Source organism: Aquarana catesbeiana, linkage group LG02, assembly GCF_042186555.1.
Source record: "Aquarana catesbeiana isolate 2022-GZ linkage group LG02, ASM4218655v1, whole genome shotgun sequence".
NCBI lineage: Eukaryota > Metazoa > Chordata > Amphibia > Anura > Ranidae > Aquarana > Aquarana catesbeiana.
The window spans coordinates 239,516,716-239,532,139 of record NC_133325.1 but is presented as its reverse complement, the minus strand read 5'-3'; the positions used below and the strand labels follow the sequence as shown (position 1 = coordinate 239,532,139).

The window sequence follows — 15,424 nt, the reverse complement described above, 5'->3', positions numbered from 1 at the left end:
TGATCATTTTCAATAGCCTGAGAGCAAACTTGACATACATACACCACTGTGGTTGATTTACAAAAGGCAAATCCACTTTGCACTGCAAGTGCACTTGGAAGTGTAGTATCTGTAGATCCCAGGGGGACATGCAAGGAAAATAAAAAAAAAAATAGCATTTTTGCTTGTGTCTGATAAAATCAACAGAGCTTCCCCTGATTTCAGATCTACCCCTCAGATTTACAGCGACTGCACTTCCAAGTGTACTTGTAGTGCACAGTGGATTTGCCTTTAGTAAATCAACCCCCTTGTGTCTCTAGTTACCACAATCATGTAAAATGTCACCTTATTTCACATAATTATGCTTATGTGAAATATTTGTATCAACCCTCAACACAAATCGTAATCAATCTGCACCTTTACAAACACACATATTAGGACAAGAGAAAAAAAAGAATAAGGCTAGCCATACGCGTTAAGATTTCTTTCACATCGAAGAGATTAAATCGCTTTATTCCCATATCCATGGGAAATAGTGTGGACGGAGGATTCCACCCTGCCTATAGTTGTATTCAGACAGCCGCAGCACCTGAAACAGCAACTACATCCGACTGGATGCAGTCACTGTTTGGCCTACAATTTTCCACCCGTCTCCTTTAATTTTTCACTCAAAGTCTGTCAATCAGGTGGTGCTCCCACAGCTCAAATTTTGGCTGATTCAGCAGGAATCAGCTGAAATTTGAGCTCTGTATGGGCAGTATTATTTAATAGAACTACTGAAAAAAACTGTACAATTTGCATTTTATGATCAAGGGGCAACAAACATAGTATACAAAAAGTACAAAGACAAAACGGATATGGTGTTTTTGATCATGCAGCCCATATCTTTTACCATTAATGATTTTTGAGGGCATTTACAGAACACTATTAGGCTTAGTGAAAATAGGCATATTTGACAGGTGCATGAAAACTATTTTTTTAAGCTTGGAACCCCAGAATTGAATTGTACTACATGGAGTAGTGTTCCCTTACATGTATTATTGTTTTTGCTATGCACAATTTGATTTCTCTATGCAAGTCAATGGAAGTGCAATGTAAACACATAGTAGACAATGCACAGACTTCAGCCATTCAATTAAATCACCTGAACACATGCCACATTTGCTTCTGAGGCTGCTTGTGTATGCTAACCCTATAATCAGGTCTATAAAATTATAGCACAAAATGGATATAGCAGAGAAAAAAAGTATACTAGTAAAATGCCCAATGGTCACGCTTCTTAATCAGTCGCAAGGCCTATGTAGTACAATTGGGGAAAGCTTCTGGCAAAGCAACTAGATGGTGGTGCTGCATGCTGACAATCTCGTGAATGCAGACCCTTGTGACTACATATCCCCTCTGTGCGCACATTAAGGCTGACCATACATTATACAATTTTCTCATTCAATTTCCTTTAGATTTATCTTCAACTATGTAGTGCAAGGGCCTGCTTGATTGCACAGAAAAAAGTGTTTAGGTTTGACCTCATATTATATGGGTTTGGTAAATCTGAAGGAAAATTGTATAGCGTATGGCCAGCCTTAGGTTTGTTTTGAACTACAGTGTTTAAACCAGCATGATTAAAAGTCACCTTAGCACCATTTACAACATATATGCTGCTCACATGGGCTAGTTCTCCATTTTAAATAAATGTAGTTAACAAGAATGGCAGAGACTAAAATGTGTGTTAAGTTTATCATGCTGTGCTTCCAGGTTAGTCTGAACATATATACAAGTGCAATACAGGTCAGACTTGCTTTACTACTTTACAACAGTACAACACTTGCTCAATTTAAAACCACATTAGCAAAGCCTATTTACTCTACACCTGACAGTCCACCATATCATTATTAAAATACACTGTCCAAAGCAATTAGACAAAGTAGCATTATTTTATCTCATTGGCTCTAACTTACTTGACAGTAACTCGATTTGATAAATCCTGAAGATCTCCGGGATGAAAAAGCTGTGCTTCTTTTAGTCCAAGTTTTTCGCACGCCCGCAAGAAAACATTAATATTATCCTGTGAAGGCAAGTGGAGAAAAAAAAAGACTGCTTAGCTGTGCTGCTTGAAATCAAAATTCCTTATCGAAGTCCAAAACTCCAAAGTCCACGAGGAAAACAAGAGATAGAAAAATATGCATGAAAGATGAACTGTAATAATTCATCAACAGAAATAGCCTGGCTCTAATCTGTGTAGCCGAATGACGCTGCAAAGATTACCTGCTGCAGTCAGTAGGCAGAAAAGTACACTTTTGATGTCAGATCTACAAACAAACGCCCTCTTTCTGTCTTTGCACGATAAACCTCACCTCTTAGGACTTTAAAAATAACTACAGCTAATGACATTGACCCACCCAGAAACTACTGCCAGTGCAGGCATAGGAGGGTGAGGAACAGGAGGAGGGACATGCTGTCTGTACACAGCATTCAATGACTAGGACGTGCACCTGGAATCTAGGTTTGGCTGTTGAGCAAGATTGTGACAGAATGTGCACATATAAAGAAAATTAGAAATGTCAAAACTACGCTCTTGCACAGTAAAGATAAAAATACATATAAAAATAAAGTTAAAAGAATTCAGGAGTGGTACATTGCTCACAGGCTGCACCTATTTAGCACTACTTTGCTACAGCTTATGTACTGGCTGAACTATAAAAAACTCAAATGTTACTTTGTGTCATATGCAACAGCTGAACTGCACACAAAAGCTTGATGATCAAGTTGTCTTTACACTTCAGGATTTTTTTAAAAAATACATTTTTTTTTGTTTCCTAGGTATTGTCATCCCAGTGATAGCATTAGAGAGCAGAGAGATGGTATTGGAAAAAAAGGGACCTTAGGCACAAGTGACCAATTGAATATTAAACTTTTAGTAACAGAAAAACAAAGCTTTAGGAACTAGTTTGCCAGGGAAGGGATACAGGTGAAAGGAAACAATCCCAAGAGATTTTTTCACAGCAACAAAGAGACTCCAATTACTACAAAATGGCAAGCTCAGTGCTTACACCTACAGTAACCCATAGGCAAATAACACAAATACCGCATGAAAGCCAATTGAGACAGCCCCACCCAGTCCATTTGCTTCAGAGGATGTTTATTATAATATTGTTCGTTCTGCTGCTTTGCCTATGCAAGGAAGCTTGCCGGGATCTGGCACTTGACTTTAGTACACAAAAATCCAAAATTGACAAGCAACCTAATGTTCTTCAGCTGCTGAGGATCTAAACATTTCAGGCAGCAATTTCATACTGGGGTGCAGGGACATATGTACACAGGAATAAAAAAAAAAAAAAATTCAGTTTTTACACACTTACAGCATATTTTTTAGGCCTTTAAAGTAACACTAAAGCTTCTTTTTTTTTATTAAAATAGGTCTGTTCTGTGCAGTGGCTTTGCCCAGATCCTCCTCTTTTGGGGTCCCCCACCATCCCTCCAGGCTTCTCCTCTTTGGTGAGTGCCCCCAAAGAAATCAGGTAGGGGTATCCTTTAACTCAGGTGTTTGTGTCACTAAATCCACATCATAGTAAACAATCTATAAATTCTGTATTACATGCACTTCATACTCACGCAGTCACTATGAGATTCCTTTTCTGTATTCCACAAAAATCCTGGTTGATCCTGCTGCTCTCTCCCCCCCCCCCCCTTCTGTACGTGTCCCCAATTCTGCTGGGGAGTTTGCAGCTGTGTTGGCAACTCTGCACTTGCTCAGTTTTCAGTAAATTTCTATGCTGAGCATTTCCTCCCCATCACATCTGAGCAGCCCATGTGACTAGAGAGTCACATATGTGGGCATATATTCAGTGGTAAATGACAGCCCATTCTCTCCCCCCTCCTCCATGCCCACTAACCAGCTAAACGCAATGGGGGTGTTACACTGCATGCAGATTAATGGTGGCTTCACCTCCCTCTTATTCGAAGACACAGGGTGGAGGGGTGTGACAGCTTGTGACTGGAAGAAATCCACACCAAATTATTAAAACAAAATAATGATTTGATTGCAAATATATATTTGTATGTCAATTTAAAACAGTTTATTGATTTTGTTTATTTTTGCTCTGTATTCCAAAAGTAGTTTCTTTTATTTTGAACAGGTGACCAGTAGCAGAGGACTAGAAGCTGCTTATGTTTTCCTGCAGACAGGCTGGGAAAGATTTGGGTCACGTGACAGCTGTATATTAATTAGGAAAGTTATTTGGTTACTTTTAAATTAAAATAATTACAGTGCTATCATCCATATAAAGAAATAGAAGGGACAATGTAAATTAAACATTTATTGTTAAGTATCACTTTAATGCATAGAATGGTAAAAATCTTAAGGCTTTAGAACCACTTTAAATGCAGTTCTATAATAGCCTATATAGCCATGCACATTATGCGTTTAGATCAATATGTTTTGAATTCATCAGGATTTTCATAATATTCTGGCCAGTAGTAGGAGTTTACATTTGACGCCATACAACTGTAATTACGTACAATAAAAGAGCATTTTTAGGCTTGATTTTTTTTCCCTCTCCTAGCAGAAATATCCAGCATAGATAGGAGTATTTTACCACATATACAGTACATATGGCCTTAGATCATTATGCAACATCACTGCACCCTAAGGCTGGGTTCACACCATCATCACATCCTCCTCAAAGCAGGGTCCAGGTGCGTCCTGGTTCACCATTTCAGGTCCGATTTCAGTCCGAATTTTGAGCTGAATTCGGACCTGAAACAGACCAAAAGATGCACCGGACCTGCTTTGGAGATATGTGAACTGGCTCCATAGAGCCGGTCAGAATCACCTGCTATTGCAAACTGGATATGGTAAACCCGCATCCAATTCGCAATGGTGTGAACCCAGCCTTACGTTTTGCATTTTGGTGTGATTACTGCCAGTAACTAATTAAAAGGCTAACCAAATCTATTTTATTAGTTTTGAATAGTAGGGGTTAGAAGCAGTTTTTCTTTTTAATTATAGTCTTTAATGGGTAGGGTCCTGATGAGTAGGATCATCTCCCCAATAAGCAGACAGACAGGAACAAAAACACTTAGTTGAGTAGTAAAGGGCTAGAAGCTCTGTCCAGTTTTTTACTATTGCCAATGGAACACAGGTGCCAAATAAAACCTACTACTTGTCACATCAATAAGGGTTCCCTGTGTGAAACTGAAACACGATTGTGCTAAGCCCAACATGGAAATCAAACCACCTGCTTGCCAACTAGTGTGCGGCTTCTAATTGCAACTGCTTGATTCCATAGTGCCTACACTGTGGTACACACAATACCAATCTACGGTCCTTGTGTTTTGGTGTGCAGTATAAGCTCTTATTTACACCAAATAAAAGCCTGACACAAAAAGTATTGAGTGAAATTAAACGTTACATTTTTAGAGGCAGTTGTTACATTCCAACAAGTTTGAAAAGTTTCTGAACACTCAGCAGTAGATTTATTTTCCACACAAAAAATTAATTGGTCCTTGAACGCTATTTGAGGCCCAACTGCATGTCATCTGATACTTTTAGAACAGCCATTGTAAGCCCCAGCAGTAAGTAATTCACGCGATCAAGGGGACATCTTTCATCGCCTGCCATCCTAATCGCAAACTAACAGATAACTTCTCAGTTATAAAACACTGAACAAATATAGCAGAAACCGATTTTAACTACATCATTTTAAGTTCCATATACTATGTTCTGGTAGGAAACATACGTGGAAGCGCAATTTTCAATTTCCTCATTAACGAACTCCTGCAATACCATATTGTAACAAGAAATGCTCAGATCTGACATTTTGCATTTGAAGATCATATTGTCTGTTGAATGCACTAAAAATACACAGTTAAATATAAAACACTAATGGAGGAGTTTTCCCGAAGTAGGTGCTCAGACAACTTAAAACGTTCACATAGCATACAGAAACCCATGTCACCTCCGCTGTCCTTCTCACCAGTTGTCCTTGCAGAGAGAACTATTTGTAATCTGGTCAAAGGGTCAACTGAACATCTAAAGCAGTAAACAGAAAAAAAAAAAAAAAACACGACACATACAATCTAAACATAAACTTCAGCCATAATCTATAAGAGGTAAACATGAGCATATGTACATTAGAGAATGTGGACATGCAAATTTCCGAGTAAATCAAAATGTACTTCCCATGATCTGGGGAATTATTTGCAGTAAGAATGTTTATGTTTATAGTAGGGATGAAGTAATGGTTACATTTACAGGTTCTTGCAAAATCTTATTAAGAATAATTTGCTTTGGTTTTTGTGTTTTTTTTGTTTTTTTTTTGAACCATTCACACCTAAAGTTTTTTTTAACTCCCTCCCCCCTCATGCACTAAGAAATATTGTACCATAACTAATTCTTTGAATTGCTTCCAGGTTGATTTTTTTGATTGCAGCCTTTCAATTCTTCAATTTTGGCATTAGAAATTTTTTTCCCTTCATTTCAGCCACATTGTGACCGCACTGCCCTGCAGGGGTACCAGGACTCTCAGAAAACTAGATGTAGACAGGACACACATGCACTTTGTGTACAAGCCACAAGAGATGATGGTATGTGTATTTCCAAAGCACAATATGTGACTTTATTCTCATATTTTAGCATGAATTCACCTATGTATATACATGAAATACCTATGTACCTATACTTTCCAGCCATTCCCACGCACCTCATTTAAAGTCCCAATTTTTCCCCTTCCTTTTTTAGTCTTCATTCTCACGTGAACAGTGTGCGCTCACCGACCAGAAGTTTGGGGGAGAGTTGGCGAGGTTTACAGATGTAAGGGTCACAGACACTTGGAACATGTAAGTAATTGGAACATAGTATTTGCGCAAAATGTTTATTGTCATAGGGTCTTTGGTGAACCAACGGTTAGGAATATAAAAAAAAAAAAAACACTCCTACTTTTATACATATTGATCTGATACTTAAAATACATGCTTATCCAAATCAATACTGTCAGGATATAGCAGGCACCTGTCTGCACATCAAATCCTTTTTAAAATGCAGGCCAAAATGCCCAGGTGCTCAGAAATGCACTCCATTCCCATATTTAAGAGTTTGGGAGCTTGGCTCAGGCTTATCACAATAATGGGCCAACAGCAAGGAGTGGAAAAAAAAAGGAATGGGGCAGAGTCAGGCTTCTAAACCATCAACACAATTCAATCTAGTTCCATACCAACAAGAAAGATCATTAAAGTGGTATTTAAACCTAAAAGAAAAACATTATATTGCAGCTTACCAATTCTTAGATATGGTGGCTGCATTCTTTTTTAGACTTTCTCCCTTATTTTCACCTGGTGATCTAGCCAGTAAATCTGTTTTTCAAAAGAACAAGCCCTCTTGCAGATGTAGCATTTATAAATGATGAGAAACAGTTTGCCACCTACATAGGTGCTTACAATGATCAGCTTTTATGTAAAACTTTTGCCAAAACTGTGCTGTAATGATTTATAAAATGTGAGCTGAAATCTGGCTTTAATATGTTACTGTATCTAAATCTGCTAGTGCATCTAACACTCCCTTCCCCCCAGACTGTCAATGGAGCTGTCCATGTCCCGGAAGTGACATGACTTCCTTTCCATCATGTCCCGGAAATGAGCCTACAGCGAGCCAGGGAGGCTGGATGACTGCTACACAACGTGAAGAGTGTGGAATACTGAAGGAGACATATGCACTGTTTAGCGCTCATACCGAGGGACAGCGGATCCGTGGACAAAGCACACGTGGTCACTATCCGAAGCCACTTCACCGTGGAGAATACCACTTCAGAGAGGTATCGTATGGCCGGCTCCTCTACTTAATACTGCTTGAGATATCATGCTGGGTATGGTGAAGCAATAGGGCCGACTACACTGATCTCTGAATACAGTCCTTTAAGTGATGTACTATAATTTAGATCATGTCATTTTGAGGGATAAACCAGGATTCAGTTCTAATATAGACTGCCTCAGGACTTTAATTGCAGTGTGATCCATGGTCTTTCTGGCTTCACTCCTCCTGCTGCCCTAGTGGCATAGTCCTAATTACATATGTGTAGGGTACCATACAGCTATTTATCAGGCATGACTCTGGACTGCATATTTAGACACTACCAGCATACTAGCAACGGTTTCCTTGTTGAAATTATTCATCAATCAACTTTGTTCTTTTACCGTATATCTATATCATTAACTTGTGGATCATTTCCATCTACAGCCAGCAATCACTTTATGCTGTTCATCAGTCCATCCCCTCCCCTTTTTCCATCTATACCTTGTAGACTCAAGCCTCCCAGGGACCTCTGCATATATGTTCATGCCATATTTTTTACATTGTTTATAAAATATTTTTTCAAACAACGTATTAGTCGTGGCATGGACATCGGCGCATAGATATCTGGCGTCCGGATGATCGTTTATGTTTTATTTGTTGTGTTCTTTTGTTTTTTGTCCTGTACTGTGTGTTGCCATATCCGGTGACCATTTGATGCAGTGGCCTTCGAATATATGTCTTGTTCATGTGTCTTAACTGTTACCTCCCATTGGGGAGTTAATCAAATTTTTTAACTAATCGATAAATGTAATATTTTTTCCACTTATCCCTACAGTGTATGCGGTGTCACTCATTTGGTCCTCTGGTTCCTTACTGTCTTGGTAGGGACAAAACCCCTGTTTTTTATATATATATGCAAACAATATATGCCTACAAAACAGAGACAGTTCTTGCTTAGGCAAATATGCTCAAAATGTTGACAGCTCTTTATTAGGATAAATGGAGTGTGATGCCGACTGGAAGATAGCGTTACACATTATTAGCAGAGCATGCATATAAAAAAAGGTACATTATTCAAAACCTTTTAGGTGGTTTATAGTAGAGCTGCACGATTAATTAAATAATCAAGATTGCTACTAAAATTTTCGATTCAACCCCCACCTCACGATCTTAAGGCGGAGTTCCACCCATTTCTGTGTTTATTAAAAGTCAGCAGCTACAAAAAGCGTAGCTGCTGACTTTTAATAAACAGACACTCACCTGTCCCACAGTCCAGTGATGCGGCCGCCCGAAACCTCGCTTCTCTCCTCCCATCCACCAACATTGCAAGTGTGGGCACCCGGCTGTGACAGCTTGCGGATTCACAACTGGGTGCACACTGTGCATGCACGAGTCGCGCTGTGCATTCTGAATGACCTGTGACGTGTCCCAGAAGATTGCAGGGAGGGGGGGGGGGAGAGGAGAACTTGCAATTCCAGAGCCGCAGAGAGGAGAAGGAGAGAAGGGAGGCTTTGGGCGGCCGCATCGCTGGACTGTGGGACAGGTGAGTGTCTGTATATTAAAAGTCAGCAGCTACACTTTTTGTAGCTGCTGACTTTTAATAAACACAGAAAAGGGTGGAACTCCGCTTTAAGATCGTGAGGGGGGGGTTGAATCACAATCTTGATTCTGTAATGATCGTGCAGCTCTACTATAAACAACCTAAAAGGTTTTAAAAATGTACCTTATTTGCATGCTCTGCTAATAATGTGTAACAGTATCTTCCAATCTGCATCATACTCCATTTGTCCTAATCCAGCGCTAATCCTAATCCACCATGATCAGAAGTGGGAGCTGGGTACCTGTCAAAACTAGGTACCCGCTTCTCCTCCCCCCCCCCCCCATAAAAAAAAAATAACATGACAAATGTGGCATGTCAGGGGGGCAAGAGTCCTTAAAGCGGAAGTTGCACTTTTGGGTGGACCTATCCTTTAAAAACAGTGATCAAAGGGATGAGCTTCGTTCTGTAAATGGTCAGTTTAACCCATTAAAATCAGTATTTTTTGCTAGAAAATTACTTAGAACACCCAAACATTTTTTTAGCAGAGACCCTAGAGAATAAAATGGCGGTTGTTGCAATATTCTATATCACACTGAATTTGCACAGCGGTCTTTCAAACACAATTTTTGGAAAAAAATACACTTTAATGAATAAAAAAAAAAAAAAAAAAAATAATAAACTGCAATTTTTTTGTATAATGTGAAAGATGTTGTTACACCACGAGAATTGTGAACTTTATTCTAAGCAAAAAAAAAAAAGTGATTCTCACTTTAGCCAGAATCGTGCAGCTCTAGTTTATAGCAAATAAAAAAGGAGGAAATCGGAAGGGGAAAATCAGAGAGAAAGTAGAAGGGGGAGAAAAAGGAGAGAAAAAAAAAAAAAAGGGGGAAGCAAATGGGAGGTTATCCGAAGCCACTAAAGTTTCACACTTTCAAAGCGGTGAATAAGTCAAACTCGGAGAAGTTTTTGAAATAGGGACCACACTGTCCACTTAAGATTGTAAGATTCGAATTTATGCTCATCCCACACAATCATAAGTTTCAAATGATCAATTTTATCCAATTCACAAGCTCATTCAGCCAGCAATGGTGCTTTGACCTGTCCAAGGGAAAAAAAAAAAAAAAAAAGTATAATATTGCAGTTTACCACCCCTTAGATCATGGGTGTTCAACCTGTGGCCCTCCAGCTCTTGGGAAACTCCAGTCCCATGAGGCATTGCAAGGCTGAAAAGTTACAAGCATGACTCCCAAAAGGCAGAGGCATGATAGGACTTGTAGTTCTGCAACAGCTTAAGGGCCACAGGTTGAGCACCCATGCCTTAGATGTAGCAACAGCATTATTTTTTTACCTGTTGAACTTTACAGACATTCATTGTCCTAACTGTGCACTGAAATGCATTCTCAAAACAATGTTATCAGCCTTCACAGCTATCTTCTGTGACCTACAAAACCCCTGCCCTTAATGTAACGGTAATAGAGAGAAGGTGGTCTTTGAAATCCAAATCAGGAGAGCAGTCTAAGGAGATGGATACAGGGCAGCGAGTGAGCATTGTTACCCTATGACAGAATGCAAGTAACTGGAATCACCAAGTGAAAATAGGACGAAGGGGAAGGAAACTAGTGCAGACACCACAATGAAGGCCTGATAAGCTGTAACACATTACATTTTTTATTGTTACATAACACATTTAAACTCAAGTAGGCTTTGAAATGAGCCTTCTGTAGTTCTTTGCAAAGCAGCACTCAAAAAAGGAATGGGAGGGTAACACTGGGAGCTAGTCAGGGTTCTTCTGCTTTGCATATTGTCTGTTGGCTGTATATACTGTATATCGTCTGTTCTATTTGATAGTGCACAAAGACTGTTGCGTTTGCTTTTGACATCAGTTTGTAAAGCTCTGGGTAACGTAGAATTCAGTATTTGCATTCTGAGCTTGACCTTTTTTGAGCAGCACACACTTGCACTGACCTCTGATTTCAAATGCACATGTATCCAACACCAACACTGAACATGCTTTAAATTAAAAAAAATAAATAAATAAAAAAAGGAGAGATAATTAGGAGAACCTCATCACCATGCTGTTACTCCTTATTGCCAAATAAAAAAATGGAGGAGAAAGTTACCAAAGAACTTTAGCAGCCATTTTAACTATAGTCCCCATAAGCACGCACCAGCAGACAGAGGAAAGCCACACAGGAATGCTAATTTTTTTTTATTTTTTGCTTTTTAAAGTGGTTCTAAAAGGCAGGTGTTTTTTTATCTTAATGCATTCTATCCAATAAATTAAAAATCCTGTGTGCAGAAGCCCCCCTCATACTTACTCTCAAACCAGCGATGTTGCACGAGAGCCATGAAGTCCAGGGACTCGCCCTCATTAGCTGAGAAGTGGGTGCCATTGGCTCCCTCTGCTGTCAATCAAAATCATTGAGCCAATGGAGAGAGAGGGGGCAGGGCCGAGCCACACCTCCATGCCTCAATTGAAACACAGAGCTGCTTGCTGTGGGGGCTCTCGGCGGGAGGAAGGGTACAGTAGCACCAGGGAGGGACCTGGGCTGCTCTGTGCAAAACCACTGCAGAGAGCAGGTAAGTATAATGCTGCGTACACACAAGTGGAATGTCCGAAAAAGTCAGACGGAAGCTTTTCATCGTCTATTCCGATCATGTGTATGCCTTATTGGACTTTTTTTCTTTGAAAATTCTGACGGACCTAGAAATGGAACATGTTCTAAATATTTCCAACGGAACCAATTCCTATTGGGAAAACCGATCGTCTGTATGCTGTTCCGACGGACCAAAAACGACGCATGCTCTGAAGTACGAGACGGAAGCCATTGGCTATTGAACTTACTTTTTCTAGTCCCGTCGTAAGTTTTGTACGTCACCACGTTCTTGACGGTAGGACTTTGGTTTGACTGTGTGTAGGCAAGACCGCTTGAATGGAATTCCGTCAGAGAAACCTTCAGAGTTTATTCCGACGGCAAAACCGGTCGTGTGTACGCGGCCATAACAGGTTTCTTATTTATAAACAAAAACACAAGACTTTAATGTCACTTTTAATAGAGCAATTAAAAACCCAAAAACAAAAAGCAGTAGCTTTTTCTTTAAAACTGCAGTGGAATTTCTGCTTTTATACAAGTTGAAGACCACGTGAAACAGCCTGTCAAATAGCCAAAACAGGAAGTGAGAAAATCCCTCTAATTTAAGACATTACAAGCTAGCAGGGGTTTCAGAAAAGGTCTGTTGCCGATTGGAAGCCTGCCATATCTTACCTCAATCGGGCGAAACCTCAGAGAAGTAAAGAGACAAGCAAAGAGCAAGGACCTTGCCTCAGACTGTGCGATTTGGATGCTTAGTATAATCAGACTGTACTAGAGAGCACCCTCACCACTTGTAATGAAGGAAAAATGGGACTGTCTCAGCAGAATTGAAGAAGATATCACAGCAACATCCATTCCTGTCTGGGGACCTGAACTAAGTCAGAGCACATATCTGGGGACCCAGAAGAGGGTGCCCTGGATCTGGTAAGAGACTAATAAGGTACAAGTTATTCTGTTGTCTGCTGAGAACTGCTGTGATTTCTTCAAGGCCCCTAACTGTCAGCCAACAGTAGAGCTGCACGATTAATCGTTAAAGAATCAGATTGCGATTATACCCAAATTCAAACCAGATTACTCTGCTCACAGCTGACTGTTGTCACAAAAAAAAAAAAAAACACACACAACAGGCAGCCTGCCAAGTTTATTACAACATGGCTTAACCCTTAAACGGAGATAAAGAGAAACATTGTAACACTTAGTACTTTTAGAGCAAAGGAATGAACTTCTGTCTGTAAATGAGGGAAGTTAAATCACTTAAAAACTAAACCTTTTTCTGACATTTGTTGCTTAACCCCTTGACGACCAGCCACCATCATTTTACTGTGGCAGGTCGGCACAATCCCAAGAACCATCGCAGGGATACGTCGGCTCGTGGGATCGGGATAGCAGGCTCGCGGGGGTTCCAATGCTCGTGGCCAACAGTCGCGATGACTGCCGGCCACGAGCGATCCCGAGAGGCAGAACAGGGAAGCGTGTGTAAAAACACAAATCCCTGTTCTGAGAGGAGTGACAGATCGTGTGTTCCTATTAGCTAGGAACCACGATCCGTCACTTCCTCTAGTCAGTCCCCTCCCCCTTCAGTTAAAAATATGTAGCAGGGAACACAGTTAAACCCATGATCGCGCACCCTATTGTTAACCCCTTCCCTGCCAGTGACATTTTTACAGTAATCAGTGCATTTTTATAGCACTGATTGCTGTATAAATGCCAATGGTCCCAAAAATGTGTCAAAAGTGTCCGATGTGTCCACCATGTCGCAGTCCCGATAAAGAATAAAATAGTGGTTGTTGCACTATTTAAGGTCCCACCGGATTTGCACAGTGGTCTTTAAAGCGCAATTTTTGGAAAAAACACACTAATGAATTAAAAAAAAAAAAAAAAAAAAAAAAACTAAAACAGTAAAGTTAGCCCAATTTTTTTGTATAATGTGAAAGATGTTACGCCGCAAGAATCGTGAGAACCATGATCTTTATTTTAAGCAAAAAAAAAAAAATAGTGATTCTTATTTTGGCCAGAATCTTGCAGTTCTAGTCAACAGTTTTTTTTATTCCTCAATCATTGGCCAGTGTGATAAAACAGGGACTGGTAAAGCAACTTAAGGCTATTTATATATACGGTTACTAGATAAATACAGGTCAGTTCTGTTAACTACTGTTAGTCAGAACACAGCAGGTGTTTAACCAGATCTCTCAGAGTAACATTGTTGCTTTGTATAAATACAAATGCTAACCCTCTTTTTTTTTTTTTTTTTTTTTTTTTTTTTTTTTTTTTTTTATAGGTCACCGCCTTTACTAGTAAAAAAAAAAAAATAATAATAAAAATGCTATAAATCAATCCCCCATTTTGTAGACGCTATAACTTTTGCGCAAACCAATCAATATACGCTTATTGTGATTTTTCTTACCAAAAATATGTAGAAGAATACATATCGGCCTAAACTAAGAAAAAAAATTTTTTAAAACAAAAAATGGGGATATTTATTATAGCAAAGATTACAAAATATTGCATTTTTTTTTTCAAAATTGTCGCTCTTTTTTTGTTTATAGAGCAAAAAATAAAAACCACAGAGGCGATCAAATATCACCAAAAAAAGCTCCATTTGTGGGGAAAAAGGACATCAATTTTGTTTGGGTGCAGCATCGCACGACCGCGCAATTATCAGTTAAAACGATGCAGTGCCGAATCGCACAAAATGGCCCGGTCATTCAGCAGCCCAATCTTCCGGGGCTGAAGTGGTTAAAAGTTAAAAATTTTTATTTTTTGCTAGAAAATTACTTTGAACCCCAAAACATTTTTTTTTTAGCAGAGACCCTTGAGAATAAAATAGCGGTTGTTGCACTATTTTAGGTCACACCGGATTTGCGCAGCAGTCTTTAAAGCGCAATTTTTGGATAAAACACACTTTAATTAAAAAACGAAACAGTAAAGTTAGCTCAATTTTTTTTTGCATAATGTGAAAGATGATGTTACGCCGCAAGAATCGTGAGAAAACCATGATCTTTATTTTAAGAAAAAAAAAAAATAACGATTCTTATTTTGTCCAGAATCTTGCAGTTCTAGCCAACAGTTTTTTTATTCCTCAATCATTGGCCAGTGTGATAAAACAGGGACTGGTAAAGCAACTTAAGGCTATCTTTATATACGGTTACTAGATAAATACAGGTCAGTTCTGTTAACTACTGTTAGTCAGAATACAGCAGGTGTTTAACCAGATCTCTCAGAGTAACATTGATGGTTTGTATAAATACACTTGCTAACCCTCTTTTCTTTTAGGCTATGCTGGGCCTAATAAATTCTTTAAAACACCTCAAGGTGTGCTGGCAGGTGCTGGGTGAGCAAGGTGTCTCATCTTCAGATGTGCAGAGAAAGCACAAAAAAATGTAGCGGCTGCTCTGGGGGAAAAATTTTTAGGTTTTTCTTTTACAATATAAAAAGAAGCTGTGCATCTTTTACCAAAGTTGAATAATGCCTCTGCTACTGATGTAGGCCATTCATGTAATTCATGAAGCCTGAATGAAAACTTCTCAG

The 15,424-nt window shown here is 39.3% G+C and overlaps 1 protein-coding gene across 4 annotated transcripts in view; it reads right to left on the bottom strand.

Annotated features, from left to right (window-relative positions):
- The window catches only part of LMO7 (LIM domain 7), a 281,768-nt gene that overhangs the window by 140,407 nt on the left and 125,937 nt on the right, over window positions 1-15,424 (bottom strand). For all 4 annotated transcript variants that reach the window (XM_073614268.1, XM_073614266.1, XM_073614269.1 and 1 more), the window contains exon 5: window positions 1,935-2,041. In XM_073614268.1, the coding sequence (XP_073470369.1) occupies window positions 1,935-2,041 (107 nt within the window). The remainder of the gene's footprint in view (window positions 1-1,934; window positions 2,042-15,424) is intronic.